This window comes from Durio zibethinus, chromosome 23 (assembly GCF_047325235.1).
Source record: "Durio zibethinus cultivar Kanyao isolate XHJ-2024 chromosome 23, ASM4732523v1, whole genome shotgun sequence".
Classification (NCBI taxonomy): domain Eukaryota; kingdom Viridiplantae; phylum Streptophyta; class Magnoliopsida; order Malvales; family Malvaceae; genus Durio; species Durio zibethinus.
Window position 1 is genome coordinate 8044169 of NC_143184.1, and position 27634 is coordinate 8071802.

General features: G+C 29.3%; 2 protein-coding genes and 1 pseudogene across 2 annotated transcripts; 1 reads left to right on the forward strand and 2 right to left on the reverse strand.

Moving 5' to 3' along the window:
* Positions 1-11981: 11981 nt before the first annotated feature.
* LOC111313510 (cytochrome P450 724B1-like) lies at positions 11982-15906 on the forward strand. The gene is made up of 9 exons (XM_022914195.2): positions 11982-12292; positions 12568-12892; positions 13025-13177; positions 13352-13600; positions 13685-13771; positions 13978-14056; positions 14220-14326; positions 15402-15523; positions 15633-15906. The coding sequence occupies exons 1-9, from the start codon at positions 12078-12080 to the stop codon at positions 15733-15735; spliced, it is 1440 nt and encodes a 479-aa protein (XP_022769930.2). The 5' UTR covers positions 11982-12077; the 3' UTR covers positions 15736-15906.
* Positions 15907-16064: 158 nt separating this feature from the next.
* On the reverse strand, positions 16065-20025 carry LOC111313117 (subtilisin-like protease SBT5.3; annotated as a pseudogene).
* A 5687-nt stretch (positions 20026-25712) lies between these two features.
* Positions 25713-26619, reverse strand: LOC111313511 (heavy metal-associated isoprenylated plant protein 16). Its single transcript, XM_022914196.2, has 3 exons — positions 26482-26619; positions 26325-26403; positions 25713-26231 (listed from the first exon to the last, which is right to left on the reverse strand). The coding sequence occupies exons 1-3, from the start codon at positions 26485-26487 to the stop codon at positions 25975-25977; spliced, it is 342 nt and encodes a 113-aa protein (XP_022769931.1). The 5' UTR covers positions 26488-26619; the 3' UTR covers positions 25713-25974.
* Between the last annotated feature and the right edge of the window lie 1015 nt (positions 26620-27634).

Here is a 27634-nt window from a genome sequence, read left to right on the forward strand (position 1 = left end):
CTTAAATAATTCTTTTAAATTTGGTCAAAAACACTTTCAATAGTCTTTTTTTTTTGAATTGTTCAAAGTATTTTTGGCTAAAAAATGCCTTGAATAATTTTTTACAAAAAATTGAATGGTTCAAGGCGTTTCTGGCCAAAACGTCTTGAATAATCCCCTCTATTTTTTAGGGATTATTCAAGGTATTTTTTTGCCTTCTTTAATCCTTTTTTTTTTTTTAGATTATTCAATTTATTTTTTTGGCCCTTACAAAAAATTGAATAGGTTTATTCAAGGTATTTATGGTAAAAAAATATCTTGAATAATCTTCTATCATTTTTTAAGAGATTATTTAAGGTGTTTTTCGTAAAAACTACCTTAAATAATCCCCTTTCATTTTTATTGAGATTATTCAATATGTTTTTGGTCAGAAAATATCTTGAATAATTTCTTACAAAAAATTGAATGGTTCAAGGTGTTTTTGGCCAAAACGCCTTAAATAATCCTCGTTCATATTTTTTGAGATTATTCAAGGCCTTTTCTGACCTTTACAAAAATTAAATTGGTTTATTTAAGGCGTTTCTGATAAAAAATTCTTTAATATCCATTTTCTATTTTTTTGAGGGATTATTCAGACATTTCTGACCAAAAATAACTTTAATAATCACCTCTAATTTTTTTTAAGATTATTCAAGGCATTTCTAAATAAAAATACTTTGAATAATCCCTTACATTTTTTTTGAGATTATTTAAGGTGTTTTTGGCCAAAAACATCTTGAATAATCTCTTAAAAAAAATTAAATAAGGTTATTCAAGGCGTTTCTGGTAAAAGCCACATTGAATAATCCCCTTTCATTTTTTTTTGGGAGATTATTCAAGGTATTTTTTTTTTTGTAAAAAATACTTTCAATAATCCCTTTTTATTTTTTGAGGAATATTCAAGGTATTTTTGGCCAGAAAATGCATTGAATAATCCTTTTCAAAAAATTAAATGGATTATTCAAGGCATATTTAGCAAAAAATACATTGAATAATCTCATTTAATTAAAAATTGAAGGGGATTATTCTTTGCAATTTTGGTTAAAAATGCCTTCAATAATCTCATGTAATTTTTTTGAAGATTATTCAAGACATTTTTAGCCAAAAAATGCATTGAATAATCCCTTACAAAAAATTGAATGGGGTTATTCAAGGCGTTTCTGGCAAAAAATACCTTGAATAATTTCTTTTAATTAAAAGTCAAAGTATATAGCGGCGTTTAGGTCAACAAATGCCATAAAAATATAGTTTTAGTGGCATTTTTAAATCCAAATGTCGCTATGTAGGAATTTAATGATGTTTTACCAAAAAATGCCCTTAACTTTATAAAAACACGAAACTTTGTGACGTTTATTTAAAAACATCGCTAAAAAATAACCATTAAATCTCTATTTTGGTGTAGTGATTTTTTGGTCAAATCTATTATTCTTTTTTTCTTATTTAATTGAATGTATTTTTTTTTTATTTTGGGTTTGGTTAACTTGGTTTTCTTGTTGTACATTCTAATATTGAATGGGGTTTAGGTTTGTGTGAATTTCAACATAGAAGTTTAAGACACAAATTTGTCTTATGGGTTCGTTACTGCCCATCATCTATTATTGAAGAAATTACATAATTCGTTTTATGGGTCCTTACTGTCTATTCTCTACTATTAAAGTTTTTTTTTAGATACAAATTTGGTTTACGAGATACTTATTACCAATCTTTGCTATTAAAGTTTTCCTGTTGAATAATTTTTGTCTTTTTAGTAACTTTTTGTTCTATATTTTGTTTGTATAAAATTATCAATTTATTTTTTATTGATTTTTTCCCTTTTTGTTTCTCTCAAGGTTTTGTCAAACTTCCTGGATATTAAATTTTAAGGTCAGTGTGTTATTTATTTTTTTATTTATATTAATTTCTCCATTGATTAATGTATTGGTAAAAAAAGATATGAGAAATTTATTAAGAGAGATTGGAAAGATTTTCAAGGTTTTATAATTAGTTTTGAAGAATAAAAGAATGTTTATGTTTGTATACAAGTTTTGGGTTTTCAAATGTTACCATTATAACAGTGTTTTAGGTGAGAGTTGAGCATACATCTGTTTGCAATAAGTTTCTAAAAGGTTTCTTTTCTTTTCTTATTCATTTTTTATTTAACAATAGGCATTAACTCTGTTACAGCTAGTTCTTCAACACCTTTTCATTCTTTTCTTCTTTCTCTAACTCAAGTAACTGTATCAAATTTTAATCTCCAGTCAAAGTCTCTATTTGATAACATTTTTTTCTCGAACATTTAAAACACTGAGTTATGTAGGGACTTCAAACTGTCCCATTTTTTCTTTATGGGTGGTTCGAAAAAAGAAGTAAATGAATCAAATTCCCCGTTGAGGAATAATGGTGGTGGTTTTGAAATGTGGGTAGAGTCATTAATCGACAAAAAAAAAATTAGGATTTTTTTTCCTCATTATTTTTATTAAAAAATCATTATTTTAAAAGCTGGGACTTTCTTAATTTTCCATGTTTTGTCCTTTTTTCTTTTAATTTTTAGAAATTATTATTTTATTTATTTGCATAAATAGTCAGCTTTGGAATTTTGGTAGGTTGGGAAAGGATTGTGCATAGACGCCAAAGCAAAAAAATTGGCTTTTCAACATTGGATTGAAGTTGTATTTCACTCTTATTAATCCTTCCATTTGAATCAAGAAAATAATTTCATTTCAAATATTATAGTGGTTGCATTGTTTGCTGTTGAATCTATGGTGAAAGAAAGGACAACCATACATGTTATTCTTTGGAATTAGTAAGCTTGGTAGTTGTTGTCCTTAAATTTTTGTGGTTGCATGTTTTAATTGAGAACAAGGAATGCTTATATATATATATATACATGTGTTGCTTGGAAATCAAATTGCATGTTTTAATTGAGAACAAAGAATGTTTCTAGAAGTTTTTATATTCAAGTTTTTTTTTTTTTTTTGGGTTGCATGTTTTAATTGAGCATAGATATGGCAATTATGCATTTGAGAATAACATATAAAAAAAATAAGGAAGGTAATTATGGGCATCTTGATTCATGTTTTAGAATTTTAGATAAGGTACTAACTTTTATTATTGATTTTCATGTCATATAATATTGCCTTATCTAAGGTTTATTATGGTGCATGTTTTAACTTTTAATATGCTCAATAGTTTCAAAATTTTTCTAGATTATCTCAACAAATTTGTCATTTCCATATATATTGTTTAATAGTTTAGTTTGTTTTAATCATGATTTTTCAATAGTTAGTAGGGGTGTAAGCGAACAAAGCTTTTGATGAATCATTCGTGAACATGTTCAGTTTTTGTTCATTTATTAAGCTTAACAAACGATCTTAAACACTATTTGTATATTCGTTTATTAAACAAATCGAATATGAATAACTGGCTATTTGTTTGTTTATATTCATGAACATGCTCGTTTAAGGTTCGTTTAAAACTCATTTATTTATTATTCGTTTATCATTCATTTATTTGATAATAATAATAACAATATTACATATTTACCTTTTACTCTAATATTCTTATTATCCTAACCCTTAGTCCCTTACCCATTTTCAATTTTTTTTCTCAGTTGCATACATTTTCTATTTTTTTTTAAACTTTTCAAATGTTAACTCCATATCCTGATTTTCTCTACTCATTGACTCATTGTCGGCCTCTTTTTCCCTTACTCATCATTGCCATTATCGAACCTTCTTTTATCTCATTTGTTGTTGCCACTATGGTTCTTTTCCTTTTATTCCCTACTGATCCTTTCTTGTCTCATCTTGAATCATTGTTCTTCGCCCCTTTCTTATCAGGTAAAGTTTTCTATTCATGTGAACTTTCCAATATGTGGTTAATTTGAGAAATTAGCTGGCTATAGTTAATTTTTTACATTTTTTTGAATAATAATTAGTTAAATTGGTATATGTTTAGATTGCATGATTTTTGTAAGAAAAATCTTAATTTGTACAGTACACTTTCCAAAAACCAAAACCCCAAGGTTTGTCTTGCCTTTATTTCATTTTAGTCTACTTGCTTAGTTATTTCAGTGTGCTTCTCTTAAATTTAGTAGTTGACTTGTATTTCAACATATTTTTTAAAATAATATTACCTTTACCTTTACTATTGCTTTTGAAATACTCCTCTTCAACGTGCGCTGGTGCCTATATACTTGAACTTGATATGGGATTTGACGAACTTACCAGAAGTGACAAAAGAAACTCTGTTGATCTTTTAATTAAGATAGTTGATAACAAGTATGTAGGCTAGTTATTAAAAGTAGACTTGCTTAACATTTCTATAATACACAGATTAGGTTGGAAAGTTGACTTTATTTGATAATTTATCAATCCATACCCTTCTAAACATTTGGTTGATTTGAGAGTTACCTGTTCTGTTCTATTGGATTTGAAAAATCGAGAGTAAGAATTGGACCATGGATATCAACTAATGTCTAAAGAAACAAGGATAAAAAGTATTGACTTGTTGTAGTCCCTAACTAATGTCCTATCAATAAACATGGATATCAAGCAAAGTGAGGCAAACAATGAGGTATCTATGAAGTTTGGAAAAGATGGCTATTTATTCATATGAACGAATGCAAATTTTATGAGAGGTTTTAGGCAATATCCAATTGGAGAAATTGAAAGGTTTGATGTAGAATAGTTCGCTCCAAGGTTTTAAGATAATGGTGTTTCCTTCACTCTTGATTTTCACCACTGTGAAAACCTCAACTCATTCGAAACTTATCAAACTTTTCTCCCAAACCAAACCATGCAAATGGGGAGAAAGCTAGACATTGGTGAACCAAATGAATTTAGTGCTATAAACCCTTTCACACCTCACTCTTTAGCTGTATATGAGAACATCAACATCTAAAACCAAAAAGGTTTGCAACATAATTGTTACCAAACTTTGTTGCCTGATGAGTGTGATTTGAATAAGATGGTTTAGATTCAAGGAACGTATAAACAATGGTTTTAGGGGTCTTTTTTCACTATTTCTTGTTGTTCTTTTCATATTTTCTCCTACAGGGAATAAGGAAAATGGATGGTAGTGTAAAGAAATAAGAAAATTCATCTAGTATAGGTTTATACTTTGCATAGCACAATTTAAGTCCTTAGACAATTTAAGATCTTAGCATAAATTTGATAATTGTATACTAATTTTGTGAGTTTGGGGGATTGGATAGATGGATTGATATCATAAGATTAGTTAGTTGGTTATGCCAACATATCAAATTTTAGTCAATTTGGGTTTGATTGTAGTATTTCATCAAATTGCTTCTTCTATTTGAATATTTATTTTTCAACATTGCATCTTCAGTAAGTATACTTGGAATGATCAACTTTAACTACTAGTACTAAAAAATGGCTGAAGGGTATTCATTAATGATCAAACCTAGTAAATTATATACTTTATCCCATAATCCCATTATCTTAGCATTAATTTTTACAAGACTAATTCCAATGGAATGACATTTTTAGTCTGGGGTACATATAATAAAATATCATTAAACTTTACCTTTTTTATCCTATAAATTTCACTCAATTTCTTAACAATTAAAAAAAAATTTTACAGATAGAACATAATTTTTTTTTTGTAATTTTGGATATTGAAATTTTGTTTCTTTTATCAGTAAAGTTCATTTTGGTTGCGATGAACAAAGTATATGTTCATTTTAAAGTTGAGTTTTGAAGCTTGCCCATCTATACAATTACCATCTATTGTAATATTTTGAATAAATCCCATTTGTACTAGGTAATTTTATACAATAAAAGTTCTTGTCATCTCAAGGATTGCACTTCTAAAAACTGACTCCAACATATACAAATGTGGAATTTTATTAATTCTTGTTTCAAGTTTGGATATAAACCAAACATATACAAATGTGATTTTGCTTTCTATAAAATGTTAACAATATGATTTTACTATTAGGTTAAAAGCTCTAGCATCATCAGTTTATTGTTCTCTTTTTAGTGTGCATTTTCCATCTTTGCTTTATCATTAATGGTATGTTGTCATATTTAGAGTACCTTTTTTTTTCATTTTTCCTTTTATAAAAAACTTTAGCAATGTCTAGATCCACATCTGTTTTATCTCTTATCTCTTTATCAACTCTTTTAAACAGTCTTTCGATACAAATGATCTTCGAAAAAGCCAAAAAAAGTTTGAAAGAGACACCATCATATTTAACAACCATTATGTTATGGTATTTTCTCTTTGTTTATCTTGCTTATGGGCTATTTTGTTATCAATACTTTATTTATCACAAATTTCAACTTTTTAAGAATAAATTAACACATACAAAAAGAGTTTTTAAAATAAAATTACCTTTTATATGTTTATTTATATATAGAAGTAAAATTGCTAAATATTAATACATGTTTGTATCTATACTTTTAAAATATTATTTGATTCTTTTGAAACTTTTTTATTATGTATTTTTTTACTCATTAATAATGATATAACTATGAACTTTCAAGTATATCGTGTTACTCACCATAAAATCATACTAGTTCAACTCCAACTTTTTAATTACCTGTAGCTATGAAAAGTTGGCTTTTTTCTTATTCCAGTGTTGGTTCATCATCAATTCCTATGACTTCTGTTGAGAGAAATGAAGTGATCAATGATGAAAGACATTTTGGTGTTCAAGAGGATGAAGTTAAAATTGTTAATTATGCAAAAAAGCTGAGAAATAAGACATCAAATGTTTGGCAAAAATTTACAATAGTTAAACTTACTGATGGGATTGAAAAAGTATAGTGTAATCATTACAAGGTCAAACTTGGTAAGAATAAAAATGGTACAATTATACAATATAAGAGGCATTTAACTAGCTGTCCTAAACGTTAATTGACTAATCATGAGCAAAACACTCTTTATTTGTTGCCTCAAACACCTAAATCAAATAGTATAAGTTGTCTTCAAACTTGGAAGTATGATTAAGCAAAGAAAAAAAAGATTGTTTCTCATATGATTATGGTTCATGAGTTGCTATTTGCATTTATTGGATATGAGCTTTTCACTTTGTTGATAAAGACTGCAAGTCCCTATTATAAAAAGTTCTTTTGTGCAACAACCAAAGCTGATTGTTGGACAAGTTATTAAGTAAAAAAAAAGAGGTTATATGCATTACTGAAAATAATTGACAGAATTAGCATTACGATTGATAAATGAAAGTTGGGTTAGAAGATTCAATACATGGTGTTGACTGCTCATTTTGTGGACTCTGATTGAAAGTTGCAAAAAAAAGTTTTGAACTTTGTTGATATACCTCTTCCTTATAATGGAGTTGTCATTTATGATGTGCTATACAAATGTTTGTAAGAATGAGGTATTGAAAAAAAAGTGTGCACAATTGGTGTAGATAATGTTTCTTACAATGATTTAGCTGTAAAAATATTAAAAAATAGACTTTCTTTTCATAAAAGGTTTCTTTTAGATGAAAATTTATTTCATGTTCGGCATGTGCGTACATCTTAAAATCTTTTGGTGTATGATGCTTTTTCTACGATTGAAGACATAATTAAAAATGTAAGGGAAAATGTGAAACACATCACAACATCAACTATACGTTTGAATATGTTCAGTGATTTGTCAAATAGCTTAGTTACCTAGTAAGAGGTTGATTTTAGCTGTTGCACAAAGTGGAATGCAATATATGCTATGTCATCATGCGCATTAGAGTTCAAAGAAGCATTTCCACGATATAAAGTAAAAAATTCAAGTTACTCCAACTTGCCAACTGATGAAGATTGGGTGAGAGTTGGGGAAGTTTGTTCCATTTTAGCATATTTTTTAATAAAGTTACCAACATTATCTTAGGCAATAAACATTTGATATTTCAAGTTTAAAAGTTTTCTTTTTCATTTATGTTATAATTTATGTCATTCAATTTGAATATTTATTTCTTTTATAATTATTAGGTTCTGAATATCTAATATCAAATTGATTTCCTCTTAAGCTCCAGAGTATAAAAGAATTGTCGGATGAGAAATCTATGAGTGAAAAACCTTGGATGAGACTAATGGCTATACAAATGCTAAATAAATTTGATAAATATTGGGGTGAATGCAATTTATTGATCTTTATTGTTGCTGTGCTAGATCATAGGAATAAGATGACATTGATTGACTTTACCTTTCATGTTATCTATTATAGAGAGAAAGCTCCTAGACATATTAGAATTATGCATAACAGCTTATATGAGCTTTATAAGGAATATGTAAATACTTATACAGCAACTAAAGTTGGTTCACCTATGGAAAATGATGCACAAGAAAATGGTATTACCACTAATGTTTCTGCAACTTATAGAATTAGGAAGGAAAAAACTCTTTTAACATGGAGGTCTAAGTATGAGAATTATGTTAAGAGTATGGATACAATTCATAATTTTAAAGTTGAACTAGATACATATTTGGAAAAAAAGGTGTTCATTTGCAAGAAAATTTTTAGGGAATTTGATGCTTTAAAGTGGTGAAAGGCAAATAACTTTAAATTTCAAATTTTATCCAAAATGGCTTGTGAAATTTTATCTATTCACATTACCACAGTGGCTTCAGAATTAACTTTTAGTGTTGATGGTAAAGTTATTGATGCATATTGTTCATCTTTAGGAACTAATACAGTGCAAATGCTGTTTTGTGGCAATGACTGGTATTGAAACTTCTATGATATTAAAAGTAAAGAAAAAGGTAAGTAACTTTCATGTTCTTTTTATTTGTTATATATTTAGAATTTTATAATGGTTTTTCATTTAATAGTAATTTTTTATATAGGCTAAAGTAGAAGTTAAAAAGATTCCACTATTTTGAAGTTTCAAGAACTTTGAAGGTTATTTAATGTTAACTTCTAAAAGCAAATATTTTTAACAACTTAAAATTTACATTTAGTTCTTTAGTTTATTTATACCATTTACATTTTTCATTTTTGGTGAAACAAAATTCTCGTGTGGTATCTTGGAGTTTTATGGAAGAACTTTTTTTAGTTCTAGATGTTTTTTCCATGCACTAGCTAGTAGCAAGAATTATGGAGGTAGTATGGCTGTGTAAAGCTTATTGAAGTTGTAATGATACTTTTTGTTTTATGGGTTTCAAATTATGTAGCTCTTGATTAACAATTAAAGAATGAAGATGTTAAATTTAAGTTGTTAAAGATTGAGGACTGAATAGTATTTTTATTGAAATTGATGGTTTACTAGTTGAAATTGCCAATGTTAAAATTTAGCATAATTTACAAGGCTAATGGAATGCCTTCGTGATAATTAGAGATCTTTTGGTTCTTTGATTGATTTTTCTAGTGTGAAAGTTGCTGGATGATTTTGTGTAGTTAAGATCACTTAATTTTTGTAAGATATATTCTTTGATTAAGATCACTTAATTTTTGAAAGTTGTTGGACAGTCACATTTACAGTATAGTTCACCATGTCTCACAAGTGTACTGGGTTATAGTTTTTTTTGTAAGTTTTCTTAATTTCATTTTTATATAAGATTTTATAATTTATAATTAATTGTTTGTTTGTTTATTTATTTGTTTGGTTTGAGTTTGATTATTGGTTATGAACATAATTTATAATATATTCATGAATATATTCGTTTATATATATATATATATATATTCGTGAACATATTCATTTAATATTCACGAATAAACTCGTTTAACTTAAACGAATGTGAATATCCTATCATTTAAACAAACCAAGCTGAACATAATTAATAAATTTCTTATCGAACATAAACTGAGCTCAAACAACTCTAAAAATAAATGAACAAATTACGAACATATATTTATTTGTTGATGTTCAATTCATTTATAGCCTTAATAGTTAGTATCTAATAGTTCTTTTTGTGTAAATTAATTCGGAATTATGATATTACTATTCAGATTGCCTGTTAAAGTTTTAAGCTTTTTAGAAGGTTGACCAAGAAGTTTCCGTTAGTTTAAGGACATAACACATATTTCATATGTTGGCATAACCACAAGGTGTTTGACACATTCACTCCATAAATCCTGTGAATTGAAACATTACTATGTGTACATGTTTTTGACACTACTCTTGTGTCTTCCACTAGTCTCACTTCTTTCATTCCATAATTCGAGTTCAGAATTTTTTTATACTGCAATCTTAAGCACTAATTGTTATTATAGTTTTTTTACGAGCTTAGGTATTACTAATAGAAGTTCTTATTATAATAATAATCAAATAACTTTTAATATATATTCAAATAATAATCAAATAGTTTTTTTTTCTGCTTAGGTATTACTAGTAGAAGTTCTTATTATAATAATCATCAAATAACTTTTAATATATATTCAAATAATACATTTATCATTTTCATTTTTTTATTTAATGATTAAAAAAAATTATAAAAACATATAAAATGAGAATTCAAATTTTATTATTTTCATCTTTATTCCCTCGCATAAAAAAATACATTTATCTAAAAGAAATCAATAAACAAACTAATTAAAAACAAATCAATACAAAATTGGATCAAACACACTTTTTAAAAATTTACAAAGCATTGTGAAAAAAAAAAAAAACACTATAATATATGTAATTTGAATATTTAAAAATTTTCAATTTAGAGATTTTCTATTTTCAAATTTTAAGAAAGGAGTAAAGATTCTTGAAACAAAAAAGTATAATCATATTCAAATATTATATATATATATATAAATTAATTAATTAAATCAAATGAATAAACAAAAAATGAACCATTCCAACATATAACTAGATAAATTCTGTTGACGGTGTTTTGGATAAAGGTTAGTTCGATAGTGAGTTGGAGGGTAAGCTGGAAGTGTTTCGAATCTGCAACAAGAAATTAAAGTACGATCAAATGGCGTTGCAATATACTTCTGAGGTATGCTATTCACACTCAAGTCAGCGAAGTGTAAAAGATTAGGGTGAAGGAAAAAGAAGATGAATATAAAGGAATCTTAAGGATGAAGGGTTGTGAATAGTGTAGATGGACCTTCTTTTACCTTATATAAAAGACATAGGATGGTGACATTTGAGTAGGTGACAGCTGATGAAAAATTTACGTAAAATTAAAAAAAATTCACGTGAATTGAATTGGATTACATTTAATGTTAATAAAGATAATTAGACAAATTATCCCTATAGATGAAAAAGAATTGATAGACGAACAACTCTAGAACAAGCTTGCACAAGGGACGAAGAATTTGAGCATTGATCTTCTATGATGATAACATATGTTGATTTGATGAATATAACAGTTGATTTTATTGACTAGCAAATTACACAAAACAAATTTAAAATAAAATTAAGATGTAATGAGAGTTAATGTTTAAGAACTAATTTTTTCAATTAAACAAAAATTTCATTAGTATTATATATTTTTAATATAGCAAGAATTTTTATATAAATAAAGAGCATTTTTTTCATTCCAATATATTTGAAAATTTTAAGAAATAATAATTCCATGGATTTTATGAACTTGAGTCAAGTATTAGTAACACTCGAGATGAACTTGAAATTATTGTTGCTTGAAAACTCCATGGCAATCAAGTGCATATGATGAGATGAATAACACATGAGCCAAAATCAAAGGAAAACCCCCCAAACTTGATTCTTTTCTTTGGCATCTAATTTATTAACGAACGACAATTTTCTTTTTGAGTAAAGAATATTTTCTAAATCAAACCTTTTTCTCCAAAGTATTAAAAAGAATAAAAACAAGTAAATAAATATTCATTTATTCACTATTCATCTCTAGCTCTTCTGCAACCCTATGAGTCGTACTGATGTCTAGATCCTAGCTAGATAAAAGTATTCCATTTCCTACGTCTTACCTCTGAAAAAGTAATTCAGCAACAGTAACAACCTGTGGAAAAGCCTGTTCGCTTTTTCCCGAGTTTTTAACTAAAAATAAAAATATACTACGCCTCTCTCTTTATAAATAGGACTTGTAGGCTGAACATTTGGTTTCAGGGAAGTCTCAAATTTTTTATCACCCGTTGGTTTTTTCTTTTTACATTTGTATAGCAAGCATAAAGGGTGCGAATTTGATAACCTTTTGTCAATGGCCGAAGGTTCTTTTTGGCTTGTTGTTTTGGTTGGAGGGGTTCTTGGTATTTTGCTGAGTCTTGTTTTGAACCATTTCTTGTCCTTGTTCTTCAAGGGTGGCCTTGTCCCCAAGGGGACTTTTGGATGGCCTTTACTTGGTGAAACGTTTAGTTTCTTAAAGCCTCACTCTTCCAATTCTGTGGGGGCATTTCTTCAAGACCATTGTTCTAGGTAAGCATGCAATATATATTAAGATATATATATAAGTATACAGTATATGTTAAGATATATATATGCTTTGTATTTCTTGATGTTGATTTCACTCTTCCAGCTGTGATGATCAGTTTCCTGTAAGCATATTATTTTTTGTTTGTTTGTTATTTTTCAGTTATCTGGGGATGAGTATCATTATTCAACCAAAAAAGAAGAATAAAGAAGAGGAAAATTTGGTAATAATGATATAAATGGTCAACTAATCAAAATGAGAATTGTTATTGAAATTTCAGATATGGGAAAGTGTTCAAATCCCATTTGTTCTTCTCCCCAACTGTGGTGTCGTGTGACCCAGAGCTGAACTATTTCATACTTCAAAATGAAGGCAAGCTGTTCCAGTGCAGTTACCCAAAGCCTATCCATGGCATTCTTGGCAAGGTTTCCATGCTGGTGGCAGTAGGTGACACTCACAAGAGGCTCAGAAATGTGGCCCTCTCTCTGGTCACCATTACCAAATCAAAGCCTGAGTTCCTCAATGACATTGAAAGGATAACCATTCAGATACTGGACTCGTGGAAAAATAAACCGGAAGTTATCTTCTGTGAAGAGGCTAGAAAGGTACTACTATTAATTTTAATCAAAACAAAAACATTCTTGCAAAACAAAAAAAAAAGTGATAAAGAATCCAACCATATTCTGAGGTAAAGTTTCTTTCCTTTTTTCTTTCTTTGTCAACTTTTGGTTCCACAGTTCACATTCAATGTAATAGTAAAGCAAGTGCTAGGCTTGACACCACAGGAGCCAGAAACTTCAAAAATTCTTGAAGATTTTCTCACTTTTATGAGAGGACTTATCTCTCTCCCACTATATATTCCTGGAACCCCATATGCAAGAGCTGTTCAGGTACTCAAAAGCTTGATCTTCTTCTCTAATTAATTGTTTATTAATTAATTGATGGGACAATTATTATTATTATTATTATTGTGGTTTAATCATTTTAAAGAGTTAGCTCTCTTTCCTTTTCTTTTGTTGCAAAAGGAAAACATATGATCAACTTTACTTTGACTATCTTTACAGGCTAGAAGCAGAATATCTTCTACTGTCAAAGCAATTATAGAGGAAAGAAGAAGAAATCCTGATGATGAGAATTCTAAAAAAAGGAGTGATTTCCTTGAAATCCTTCTATCTGTTGATGCCTTATCTGATGATGAAAAAGTAAGTTTTGTTTTGGATTCTCTATTGGGTGGCTATGAAACTACTTCCCTTCTAATGACGTTGGTGGTTCAATTCCTGAGCCACTCCCCAACTGCATTACAACAGTTAAAGGTAACCCCACCCTTAATTTTTTCCAATCTCATGCCCTCCGTTAATTTCATGCACTCTTATAAAAATTAATACTACTATGTGCAGCAAGAACATCAGAAAATAAGGAGCATGAAGCACAAAGGTGATCATTTGGATTGGGAAGATTATAAGAAAATGGATTTCACTCAAAATGTAAGAGAAAATTCTTTCTTTTATACTATTTTCTTTTCATTACTTTTAATAACACAACTTTTCCTCTAATCTAACACGCCATAAAAAACAATTTTCTTCTGATACGCCTTTTTTTTTTCCATGGCATGTAGGCAATAATGATGTGATTTTTTAAAAACTTTTCTTCTCTCTGCATGCTTCTTCCTTTTTTGTTTTCATGTTTGTAGGTCATCAATGAAGCTCTCAGATATGGCAACATTGTCAAATTCGTGCACCGAAAGGCTCTCAAAGATGTCACATTTAGAGGTCTTTTTTTTTTAAATATTAATATTATTAGCTTTGAAATAACAATATGCATATGTTTCAATATAATCATGCAGTGCATGAGCTTTTGGATATTAATATATACTTTATTATCTGTATGAAATAAGAAACAGTTTTTATTTGCATTAACTTCTGCTTTGATCAGGTTACCTAATTCCATCTGGCTGGAAGGTCCTACCTGTTTTCACTGCAGTTCATTTAGACCCATCTCTCCATGCAAATGCTCTCCAGTTTCATCCATGGAGATGGGAGGTAATCACTCATCATCCACCTCAACAATCTTCTAGGACTCATGTCCTAAAATTGGGCATCATGGCTCGATCTAAGTTATGGCTAAAGGGGGCCATGTACCCCATTTTTCACTGAAAAATCATCCTCTGTTTGAAGTTATTTAATTTGAACTTTCATGCTTTGAAAAAAAAAAAAGAATTTAACAATTGGGACTTTAGGATCCTCCAAAAATCTTTAGTGAAAATGTAAAAGTCATCATTTGTAATCATTCCCCTATAGAAAAATACTAATTAAAATGACAATAATAATAACATAGATGGTAGACTAGTTTCAAAGAAAACAAAGTTGATTTATATTTTTTTTATAATCTATTTTTAATTTTATTTTCTATTTCTTTAATTCTTGAAATTAATGCAACTGGGGCCATCTCTGTTGGAAATTTTAATCTCTTGGTAGCATTATTTTGTTGAAATTGGAGGTGGGGGACCTTATATATTTTAGGACAAGGTGATGATTTTTCATCTCAAGTTGGGAGATATGCACCATTTGTTAGATTATGATATAGCCTTTTCATTGTACCTTCTGTCCATGAAAGAAAAGGGTACACTGGACCTAACATACCTTACAGGGGATTAAAGTTCAGCTTCCCTAGATTGAACAGCTTTTGGAAATCAAAATTTTTTTTTAAATATCTAAAAGAAAATAAAGAAATATTTTTATTGCGTTTCAAAAACTTTAAGTGTTGACTTCAAAATTTTTAATTTAAAATTCTTGAAGTTCGGATAAATCTAGAAGCTGGAATCCTAATTTTTTTTAGATCTTGAATTTAAGAACTCTTATAAGATTTTAACCTTTTAGAATTTCAAGTGGATTTGATCCACATCCCAATCACTTCCCAAAACAAAGGATTTAGATTTTGAATGCAAATACAAATCACACCCCTTGAATACTGATTCCAAATTGAATTGGTCTAGTAGTTTGACTTGAAATGAAGACATCATATGATTTTGTAATCTGTTTATTGCTTAAAAAATGATTAAATGAAAAACAATATGTTTGACATGTTATAAAAGATGATTTTCCATGTTTGATACAGAGCCAGGATCCCGCAGGCAAGAAATTTACACCCTTTGGAGGTGGGTCAAGATGCTGTCCTGGATCTGACCTAGCTAAGGTTGAGGTTGCTTTCTTCCTCCACCACCTTGTTCAAAACTTCAGGTAATTTCTTACATATCCAGTAAAATCAACATTACTGTAAATTCCCAATTAACTTCAGGTGGTACATATTTTTGTACCTAACATGGTGGTTTGGTCCAAAATTTTGTAGGTGGAAAACAGAAGATGAGGATCAGCCCATTGCATATCCATATGTAGAATTTCAAAGAGGACTAGTTCTAAATGTGGACCCATGTTCTGAAACTACTATGTAGGGCTTCCTTCTGAATGAAGGCTGAGAATCATATTGCTCATGTTTTTAATCCATGTTAGTAAATTTTATATAAAGTTGTAACATATGATATATATACATATGTAGTGTTTTCCTCTCTTTGTCAATTTTCATATATATATATATGAATTAATCATATTTAAGTATAATCAAACTCTCTTTATTCAGTTTATTGATGTTACCGAAACCTGGTTATATAGTCTAATATCAGCATTAGAAAGAAAGAAGAGAGGCAAAGGTCTTATTCATCTAATTGGTTTTCAAAAGGGCTTCAGATGTTGGGATTCAATTCTAAATCTGTTAGATGCCATAGTTACATAGCTAAGCTCATGTTCTTTTTTCGATGTTTTATTGTTTAGTTAAATATAACAGCAGGGCCTTGAAGAATGATATAGAACACATTAATGAAGGCCATGCCTGACTAGTAGAAGTCATAGTTTTAATCCAAGGACTAAAACTTAATGCTAGCTCAAGCAATTTTTGACAGTCTTCAGACTGCCTTCGCTACTATAGAACTCCTCATGAAGTTTTCATGGTCTGGCCATATAAGCTGCCCAGATAGATATTCCTTAACTGCATGAGCTTTGTTAACCTTCAGGGTAACACTGAATGTTTTCTCTTCACCAACCTTTTTGAACTTCAATCTTTTTGGGTTAACATAAACAGAAATTCCAATTGGTCTCTGCGCTTGAGTTCTGTGAGTACCTGGTGATCCAATATTTCTAACAGTCCTAGTCACTAATGGATCCAACAAAGTTAGGGACTGTGATTGAAGGGTAGTTGAAGTTGGCAAGACTATTAGGCTTGGAGCATTTGCAGGGGTTCGGTGAGAACATTGAAATTAGCGTTTCGCTGCAACCCAAAGTGCATAAAAAGTATAGGTAATCAATAGCTGCTAAGTCATAAACAAGTCCAGGATCCATAGCAAGGTTTGGTTGTATGTGTCCTGCTGCACAGTTGAATGGTCCTGCTTTGATATTTGATGCTTTTAGAATTGGCTCCTTCAGGTTATCCCACGTGGTTGCTGTAACGAAGGGGACAAAAACTGAGGATTATTCAAAAACCTCAAACCAAACGTTGTTTGTTTAAGGGACATATATATATATATATATATATATATATATATATATATATTTCACTGGTTATATCATAATAGCTGATTTGATTGCTGGAGTATTCCAATTAGGATAAAGGTTTTCAAGAAGGGCAACAATGACTGAAACACGAGGGCATCACTTTTTTTAAGAATAATAATTTAAATTTTATAAAAAATTTATTTAAAATTTGTTAGAGATTTTTTTGGGAATGATAAGTTATTATTTAATAGATATGAAAATTTATAAAAAAAATTAAAAAAAAGATTTTTAATAAATAAATTTGATTTATAGGAGAAAAATTTTTAAAAATATATTTTTAATGGGTAAGTTTGCATGGTTATAAATAAGTGAAGTCTCTATAAGGTTGAATATGAAAAAAAAAATGGAGTTGTAGGATTTTGTGAGATAAAAATCTCATAAGAGTACTGAGAATTTACGTCTTATAGGTGTGTATGTTTATTTGTAAGTGGATTAGAGAGGATTGAAATGGTCCACATAGATATGATGAATGGGTACATATGAGTATGTATTTATTTGTGTTGAAAAGATGCATAAGGATTTATGTTTTTTTGGATTGAAAATACTTCATAAGACTAGAGTAGATTGAGAATGTCTTATGAATATTGATTATTGAGTGAGGTTAATGATTTGATTTATATGTTTGTAATTCTTTACAACTAGTGGATTTTTTTTCTCATCCGTAGACGTAGGTTAATTGAACCGAACCACGTTAAATTGTTGTCTTTTGTGTGGTTAATTAATTGCTTGATTATGCTTCCGTTGGTTTGATTGGATTGAGACTTTTTAGCCTAACAAGTGATATTAGAGCCGAAGGTTCAAGACGTGAGAAGAGTTGAAGGTTTGAGATATGAAAAAAGCTGAAGGTTCAAAATGTGAGAAGAGCATGGTTTAAGATATGAGAAGAGGCAAACTTAGAGGAGTTCAATTCAAGAAAGAAGTTCGAGTTTGTGTTTTGAAGATCGATTTACATGAAACGTAAAAGTACATAAGAGAAAATGATTGTGAGACTTTCATTACAGGTAGAGTCAAGCATGAAGACAGATACTTGATGAAATTTGAGTCAATGTGAATATTGTTAGGAATAATGACTCAAATCTCATAGAAGATTTGTTTGGGATTTGTTAGAAATTTTTTGGGATTGGTCAGATATTGCTTGATGGACATGAAGACTTGCAAAAGAAGAATTCTAAGAGAAAAAAATTTTTAATAGGCAAGTTTGACTTGCAGGAGAAGAATTCTAAAAGGAAATTGATTTTTAATGGGCAAATTTGTATGGTTATAAATAAGTGAAGTCTTTATAGGGTTAGGTATGAAAAAAAAAATGTAAGAAATTTGTAAAATTTTGTGAGATAGACACCTCATAGAAGTACTGAAGATTTACGTCTTATGGATGTGGATGTGGATGTGTATGTTTATTTGTGAGTGGACTAAAGAAAACTGAGATGGTCCACATAGATATGATGAATGGGTACATATGAGTATATATTTATTTGTGTTGAAAAGATGCACAAGGATTTGTGTTTGTTTAGATTGAAAATACTTCATAGGACTAGAGAAGATTGAGAGTCTCTTATGAGTATTGATTGTTGAGTTAAGTTGATTTGATTTGTATGTTTGTAGTTCTTTACAACTAATTGATCTTTTTTCTCATTTGTGGATGTAAATAAGTTAGATCGAATCACGTTAAATTGTTATTTTTGTGTGATTGATTAAATACTTGATTATGCTTCCGCTGATTTGATTGGATTACGACTTTTTAGCCTAACAACTTTGAAGTGCCCGATATAGAGTTAAATTGCACTCGACGCTTGTTAAAATCTTCACTTGTTGGCCCTCCTGCTTCTGTATAGGAAGGGCTATTACACCCACTTCTGGTGCAGTGATATCAGGCTGAATATGGGATACTAAATACTGAGCATCTGATACAAATTAGCAGAAGAATTGTAAAAATATATAGCTACTTGTAGCAAGTACCTTGAAAATCTCGGGTGTGATGGTGTTGGGTCCCTTAGATGAAAATGCTGCCATGAAGGGGGCTGGCTTTTTTCCAATTTGTGTGGCTACAGGTGTAATATAAGCAGTGGGATTTCTGTTCCAGATCCATACTTACTCAATGAACTTTTGTAATGTTATTATTATATATAAGCTCACTGAATGCCTTGGTAAAAATAAAATATTTATTGGTTAGTAATCATACTTTGTTGAATTAATTTAAGTGAAAACAGCAAGACTATTAGTGTAATAATTTCATTCCCTGTGAGAATGTTATTAGCAAGAATCATACCAACTGCACCAGCCAGAGCTGATTACTGACCTTTGTCCACTCTGGCATTCTGCTCTCGAAGATATACCAAGATCTTTCCCATTTAGGATCAATGGCACCAACTTGACATAACAATCTGCATGATTTTACAAATTAGCATGTATTTGCAGAAGACATTCTGAGGCGGAGATACATATGTTACTAACTGAAGTGTTAAAACAGTTGGTATAAGTGAAACCAAAGTACCACTATGGACCAACAGATCTTGACTTATGTGGAACGATTTCCTTTTACTTTAGAATTGGCCTCATTTTCCATGTTCTTTCTAGTTCCTTCTCATTTTCAATAACTAGACTTGAAGAGAGGGGAAAGTAACCTTGTAGTGCATATTTTTGCCAAGGACAACAATACTAGGAAACTCCCTGTCCATGGTGCTGGCTCCAAGAATGATCTGCCTTGAAGCAATGTTGGAGACGGTACCATCAGCGGGACCAGAATTGCCAGCTAAGTAGACCACAACAATTCCATGCTTGATAGCATGAAAAGAGCCAATTGCAACGCTGTCATAGAAAAAGGCGGTGGGATCTCCTCCTAGTGACACAGCAGCAAATCAAAACCATAATGAATGGCCACATCAAAAGCTCCCAATATATCTGCATCAAAGCATTCCTCTCCTGCAACTGGTGGCTATCACACCTTGTATGCTGCACTCTGGCTCTCGGTGATTCTCCTTTCGCCGTTCCTTTTGCCGAAGCCAAAAACACTTGCCTTGGCTTCCAAGTTACTCTATGCGTTTCATGACCTTCGTCACGTGGTGTATCAAAGTTGAAAGGAAGAGTTGGAGTTTGCCAACAATGGCAGCATAAACTTTGTTGAGTTTACCATTACATTTTTTTTTTTACAGAGAGGTCCCCGGAAATAAAAGAAGGTATTGCGGGTATTGAATTCGAATTTTAGATCTGCGAGTTCAATTGCAAGTTCAACTATTGCCATTACATTTTTAATCATTAAATGTAAACTTTAGTCTTGAAATTATCATAGGTTAATATGAGAAAGGAATGGAAAATTTGAACTTTGAACCATTACTATTTCATGAAAAAACAAAAACCCTTAAACTATAAATTTGAATAGAGAATTATTAGACAAAATTTGAAGCGCGTGATGTTAACTAGTTCGCCGACAGCAAGGACACATTGATATATCGATCAACTATTCCAAAACAAGGATTGAACTTATGGCTGGGGTGAGTTTGAAACTAAAAAGAAGCAACACATCAAAGTCTAAAATCCTAAAATTAGAGTTCATCGCGGTCCAATTCAGGCTAAAACTAGTCCGATAACGGGATCCCATATGCAATACTGGGTCCCCAATCCTCCTCTGTCCCCATCTTGGTTTCAAATTTTTTTTTAATTGTAAGCACCCATAAAACGACCGTCAAATAATCCGTCAAACCACCCATGCCGAGGCTGTCACTTTGTCTCATGCTTTGTTCTCAGACAGTGCTCTCCTGTCAATGGCCATTGTGGACATCAATGCCAAATCATCATTTGCTTAAAATAATACTAGTGAAATATTGGTTGTCTTACATATATCGAAGGAAAATGCCAAGATTTTCGAAGTTGCAAAACCAAGAGGCTTCATTTTTGGCATTTTTTAACTTCAAGAAAAAAGGGTATGATTTTTCTTTTTAATTATAACCGTATAGTTAAAAAAAATCCAACGGTTTGCCGTCTGGTTTATATTCCTCTCTCCTCTTTTTCCATGGAGTTCTTGTTGTCACTTTCCTCAGCCACACTTGCTTTCAAACCCGATATATATGTAGTTTATGCACTTATTTCACTTCCAAGTTTGAACTGAATTGAAAAGTGAATTACTATATATGGGTTGATAGAGAGAGCAGTAAACTGAGGGGAAAATCATGGCAGCTGTTGAGCTCAACTTCTTTGCAACATGTCTCTGCGGTCTGCAAGTTTTTCGTCAGCCAGTGATTGAACTGTAAGTGATCACTAATAGTGATAATTTTTTTTTTCATTTGAGAAAAAAAATATCCAATTATGGAGATCGTACACCAAAGTTCAACAAGATCTATGTTTTAAAGTGGGTGCAATGATTTAAAATTTTGATTACTATGCATTAAATTTCCTGATTTTTCTTCCCATTTAGATTAATTTACTTTCCTAAATCTGATACCAGAATGGACCATTTTATAGTATGTAAATCCCTTTAAAAATACTCATTTATTTGCTCTCCTTGTGTTCTATGTTTGATAGGCTGAATGTGTATAATTTCTTTCCTTAATACTCCACTTTTCTTCTGCACAATTAAACTGTTTCCCTTTTTTTTTTAATTTCATTTGTACTGCTAAACCTAGCCTCTATAAATACGTTATTTGACCATCAATTGAGGGGTAATTCCTTCAACGCAAACCCTTTTTAATTTACAAAATCGACTTGTTCTTCATGTGTTTCATTTGCCTTTATTCAGTTGATGTAGCCCTAGCCTAATCATAAGGTACTTTCTTTTTTTTTTTTAATTTTGAGAATGAAAATTCAAATTTAACTATATTATTGAATTAAATGTTCAGTTACAGTTGCCAGATGCATTGTGAAATGTTTCAGAATCATCATTTTTATTTTTTTATTCAATCTTCGAAAGATAATTTTATACAAAAATGCTAATGGATGTCTTACATGCATAATGATGCGAATAATAATCATCACAGGTGCCCTAAACATTGCTCTTTCATACATTGGTTTTAGTTTATGCATTATTAATGCAAATGAAGTAACTAAATTGATCAACTTTATCATTTATTCATAGATCGCAAATTTGCATCAAAAGACTAACAAAACTGATAAAAAAAAAAAAGTGAGATGTTTAGTGAAATTGATACCGTACGTGTCATTGTTTTGAGTTGAATCTTTGGATTGGTTTTCACAGGTGAATTGCACAAAGTAAAAACCAATGAAACAGTCACGTTCTGATCTGCCTGGCTCCCTGAATGCCAACTAAGGATGCTGTCAACAAGGATTGGCCCTTCCTAGTTGGCATCAGAGGAGTCAAGCAGGTCCAAAGCCAGGCAGATTATTGTCACCATTTCAGGTATTTATATATTCTTAAGCGCTAACATTTGTTTTTTTATAAATTCTTTTTAATTTGTCTTCATTTTTTTTTTTTTCTTCTTGCTTAGTTTTTGTTCGGAACATGTTTTGTGTTGGAAAGCCTGACAATTCACTTGAGTTGCAAGTTGATACTGGGCTTTGAATTGGGCTTAGGGCAAACCAGTCCAAAGGTAGCCCAATTAATTAAAGCCCACACCACATGTACAATATTGCATTGTATTTAGTTCACTGCAATTCAAGCTTTATCAAATTTAACTTAATCATAATACTGCTAAATTAGAGCTATTCATTGGATCTCCTTTTTAGTCAAACTCGAGCTCTATTCAACTCATCATTTAATTTATTATTAAATTATTAAATTATATTAATATTAATATTTCAAATATATATTTAAGAATTAATAATAAATAACTCAAAAATATATTTTTTATTTCATTTATTTTTAATGAATTTTTAAGTTATTATCTTTTAAAAAAAATTATAATTTATCAAAATTAAAAAATTAAGAATAGTATAAAAAACATTAAAATGGGAATGACAAATGAGAGTGACCCAAATGCAGAGTACATAGGAAAACTTTTTTGACTTTTTCTTTTTAATTTCATTTTAAAAATAATTAAAAACAATTAAAATATTATTTTAGTGCATTTTTCTTTAAATTTAAAAAATAATACGTTAATTACATTTTAAAAAAAATAGTTTGACAATAAAAAATTATAAATTATAAATTTTAAATTTACTGAATATATATATTAAAATAATTACATTAAATAACTGAATTAAATATTAAATTATTCTTAAGTATCACTTTAATCAATACCAACTACACATCAACTCACAATTTACGTCTAATAAATTGTGGTTCGTTTATAGAGTTAAAGATAGGTGAATGGTCATTTCTTCAAACACGAAGGAGCCGCGGAGAGGCCGTCGCTTTCTCGCGTTGATTAAGTATAGCTCCGACTCGGTCGTTTGTCAAAAAAATTTTAGTTCCATTGACTCCCCAACCCTTCCTCTTAGTTTCATTTCTTCTCACGCAAATTCACTATATATTACTACTTTTATTAAGAAATTGTTAAAAATAAAAAATAAAATTGATTAAATTTTTTTTCATAATACAAGAACTCGATTGTCAATACTTGATAAAATTAAAATTTATAATTTAATTGGAAATTATACAAAAAATTGAAGATAAAAAATAAATTTAAAATCATTTTATATATGTTTTATTTTAATCAAAATTAAAACAATCAATTAAAATACTATTTATACAATGGTATAGAAAGTCCCATTCTCACCAAGGAATGCATGTAAAACGTTGCTCTTTTTGACTGAGGGAAAAGAAAATTCATGAATGGACTTGACCTTCTAGAGAATACGCAATGTAGGCATCACAAGAAGACTTGATTTCTACAAGGGTAACTTTTATTGTTATTATTATTATTATTATTTTTACCAATGATTAAGCTAGGTAAGAAGGATAATATTATTACATTTTTAATAAAAAAAAATGGGATTAGAGTCATTCGATTTTGTTGATGTAATTCTTAATCTGATGAGTGTGAAACTCGTTTGAATACTAAATTTGATACCTTTGACCTATTTATTAATCTAACACCATCTTATGGAATACTTTATGTATTCATCTTGGAATAAGATTTGATTTCCTAACTTATGAGAGCAACTTTTATTGTTTTTTTTAAGGGTAATGTTATTATATAATCTTTTAACAAAGTCTTCCATTTTTAATAAAAATGATATTCAAATCATTACACTTTGATTTTTTAATGTATAATTATTAACTAATTTTAGGAAAAGACTTAAATGAAATTTTTTAGGTAAAGTTTATGAAGTTTTCTACTAAAAACGATTAAATAAAAATTAAAATAAAAAATTAAAATCAATAAATTGAAAGATTTCGTTACATATATCAAATATGTAAATTTTGAAAAAAATTTAATAAATTTATATATATTTTTAGATAAAAATTTTTCATAAAAATATTGATATAATTTTAACTATTGAATAATTATGGATCAAATTTAAATTATAAACAATATTTTTAATAATTTTTTTTACATGTTATTGATTTTCACATTAAACTCTATTAATTTATCAATTCGAATTTTTATTAAATTTTTTTAAAAAAGAAACTTTATAAACTTTATTTAAAAATTTTCATTTAAGTTTTGTCCCTAATTTTTATGCATTAAGTTAGCATATTCCATTTCAAGTTTCATTTAAAAAGATCAACAAAAATTGCAAACCATGTTATTAGTTCTTGAAGATTAATGAATTTTTGGAATGAAAATTTTTTTTTGTCATATATTTCTAGTGTTATTTGGTTATCAACGTTAGCCTTATTCAAGGGTGAACATTAAATCTAAATATTTTTTTTGCAATATATATATATATAATATTTTTAATCACATACAAATCACTTGCGCCAATAAGTTGGACGGAGTCAAAACGTCAAATGTACTTTTCTCTTTTTTTGTTGTTTTGTTCTGGCGGCCAAATTGATCTACCCTCGTATCATCGAGTCATATTATCTTAAAACAAACTATTGGTGTGTGTGTATATATATATTATATAATGAATGGATGAAATTAATTAATCTTTAATTATATATCTACCCACTGTTTATAAATAAAAAGTTAGGGCCCAATATAATAAAAATTTTCATTATACAAAACTAATTTTATTATTAAAATATAAAACGATAATAAAGTAAAATTAATTTCTAATGGCAATTTAAGAATTTAATGTACAAATATGTTAATTTTCATATAATTTCTTTTTTTTCTGAAAATAATCCATATTAATTCATATAATTGCTTTTTAAAAAAAATCCTTATTAGTTACTTACGTGGTTGAAGGAATCTAAAATTGCATTTAGCATTTTGATCCTTTCCCATGTTTTTCACAAGAAGAAAAAAAAAAAAAAAACTGGACTCTTTTCCCAAACTCTACGCTTTACCCCTTACAAGAGCCAACTTTTTTTTTTTTTGGTTAAAATTAATGGAGGGACAGGATTTAAGCTTAGGCATGGTAATTAATTCGTGTATTTATATTGTGTTTATTTTTCGTCAAATATAAATAAAACATAAAAATTGTTATAATGCAATTTGTATGAAATGTTAAATACAAAATACATATTTTAAAAATTTTTTATCAAATACATAATTATTTAATTATTTTATATTTAAAATTATCAAATTTATTTAAGATGAAGATAAGAGCATCAGCAGAAGCTCACTAAATGTCAAAACAGTGAATTCTCTTTGAATCTTAGATGCACTGTAAGTTTGACATTCCATTTGTCTCTTTCCACCTTATATTGGGTTTATGATTTGTTTCTGCTACTTTTGAACCATACAACCAATCAAAAACCATTTGCATGATCAAACTTCAATTCACTCAAGTAATCGACAATTCAATTGTGCAACATATAGGAGACATCAAACTTAAAAATCAGAATTGCACTATCACAATTATACAAACAGGTACGATAAAATTCAAAAACTGAAAAAAAAAAAAAAAAAAGGAAGAAGAAGAAAAAAGAAGGGCAATAAGTCTCCTTCACATGGACACCATTGCCTGTTTTGGCATGATCATGAACTGCAGCAAGACATAGTATTAAATTTCTCAAACTCAGCCTAAGGGAATTAAAGCCACGCATCTGTCTCTTTTATTGTCACCTTCTAAATTCTTGTCACTTACAAGATGGAGCAAGAGGGTTCATGTGGCACCTCATACATATAATAAGGTGGATTAGGATCCCAGACATACACAGGTGGCTTTTCGTCTTCTTTCTTCTCTTCCTTCTTGTCACCATCCACGGTACTCACGCTAACCAGCTCTGCATGTCTCAGACTATTTTTTAGCAGACGTATTAGCTGAACTGGATCAACCTCTTCCCCTGTTAACTCTATTTGGCTCTTGTCATCGCCTATTAAAGAAGCAGACTCCACCCCTACATACACACACACAAACCAACAATCAGTATAAATTTTTTTTTCCAAATTTTATCATCAGAAGGAATGAAAATCAAAGTTGGTTTCGGTACCTGGGAGACCGACTGCAATTTTCAAGGCCTTGGAGCGGGACTTATTGCCACTCATAGTTACCCTGACTACCATCTTTTGCTGAAAAAAGAAAAGCAAAATTCAATCAAATAGATACTCTTTTTTTCTATATATATAATTCATGATTCATTTCCATACCTTCATGGTGTCGTTTTATCTGTTAAGCCTTTTTTTTTTTTCAAAAAGATGTCGAGGAAAAGACGATTGAAGGAAGAAACTAGAGAGGAACTAACTACTATGTTGTTAGTTGTTTGTCTTGGCCGAGGTAACCAAACTTTCTTGGTATTTATAGACTGCCCGGGATTCAGAGTTTGCTTGAGGCCTACGGATATTTCTCTGCAATTTCCACAAACCATTGAATTTGATCATAATAGGTGACCCTACCAGGTTTACTTCGTCAGCTCTTTACTTTGGTTCCCTACTGTGTATTACGAAGGCGGGCGTACACACTACAAAACATCTTTGTCTCACTTGACCATTTAGTTTAAATGAAAAATAATTCATATATATATTTAGAAAATCAGATTTTGAATCACTTTCTTTCTTTTAATAAGTGATGTATTTTGTCTTTTATAAAAAAAAGAAATACCTTCTTGAAATAAACAAAAAACACATATGTGAAACTCTGATTATGGTTATGACTTATAAATATATAAGAGGCAAAAAAATGAAATGAAAAACTGGTGGAACGCTTGACGTAAGCATTAAGCATCGTTTATATTTGGCGGTTTGTGGCAAAATTTAAATTTTGATAAAAAGTAAGTTTATAGTTGATATATATATATATATATTTATATATATGTTACACATTATTAATGAATCACAGAATAATATTCTATAAAAAAATTAATTTTAAAATTTTAAAAATAAATATACTTAATTATAAAATATATTTAAAATTATTTTTTATAAAATATTATTATATAATTCACTAATAATATATAATATCTATATGCTAATAATATATCAAATATAAATCCTTAAATGAAATATTTGAAGGAGAAAACCACCCCACTTCATCTTTTGTACTATTAATCGTAATTAATAATAATAAAATATTTGATTTAATGATAAATACATATTTTTAATTAAATTTATTTATTAAATAAAAAAAATCTCTTAAAGGTACTTTTTAGTTAACCTAAAAGAAAACAAGACAAAGCTCCCAGAGTAAAAAAAAAAAGCACACCTCGTCCCTCACGAATGGTTCAAGAGCTATTTGGGAAATGATATGAAAGATGAAAGGAAAAGTTGGTCTATACCTTTATTTAAAAATGGAAAATTAGTTGCC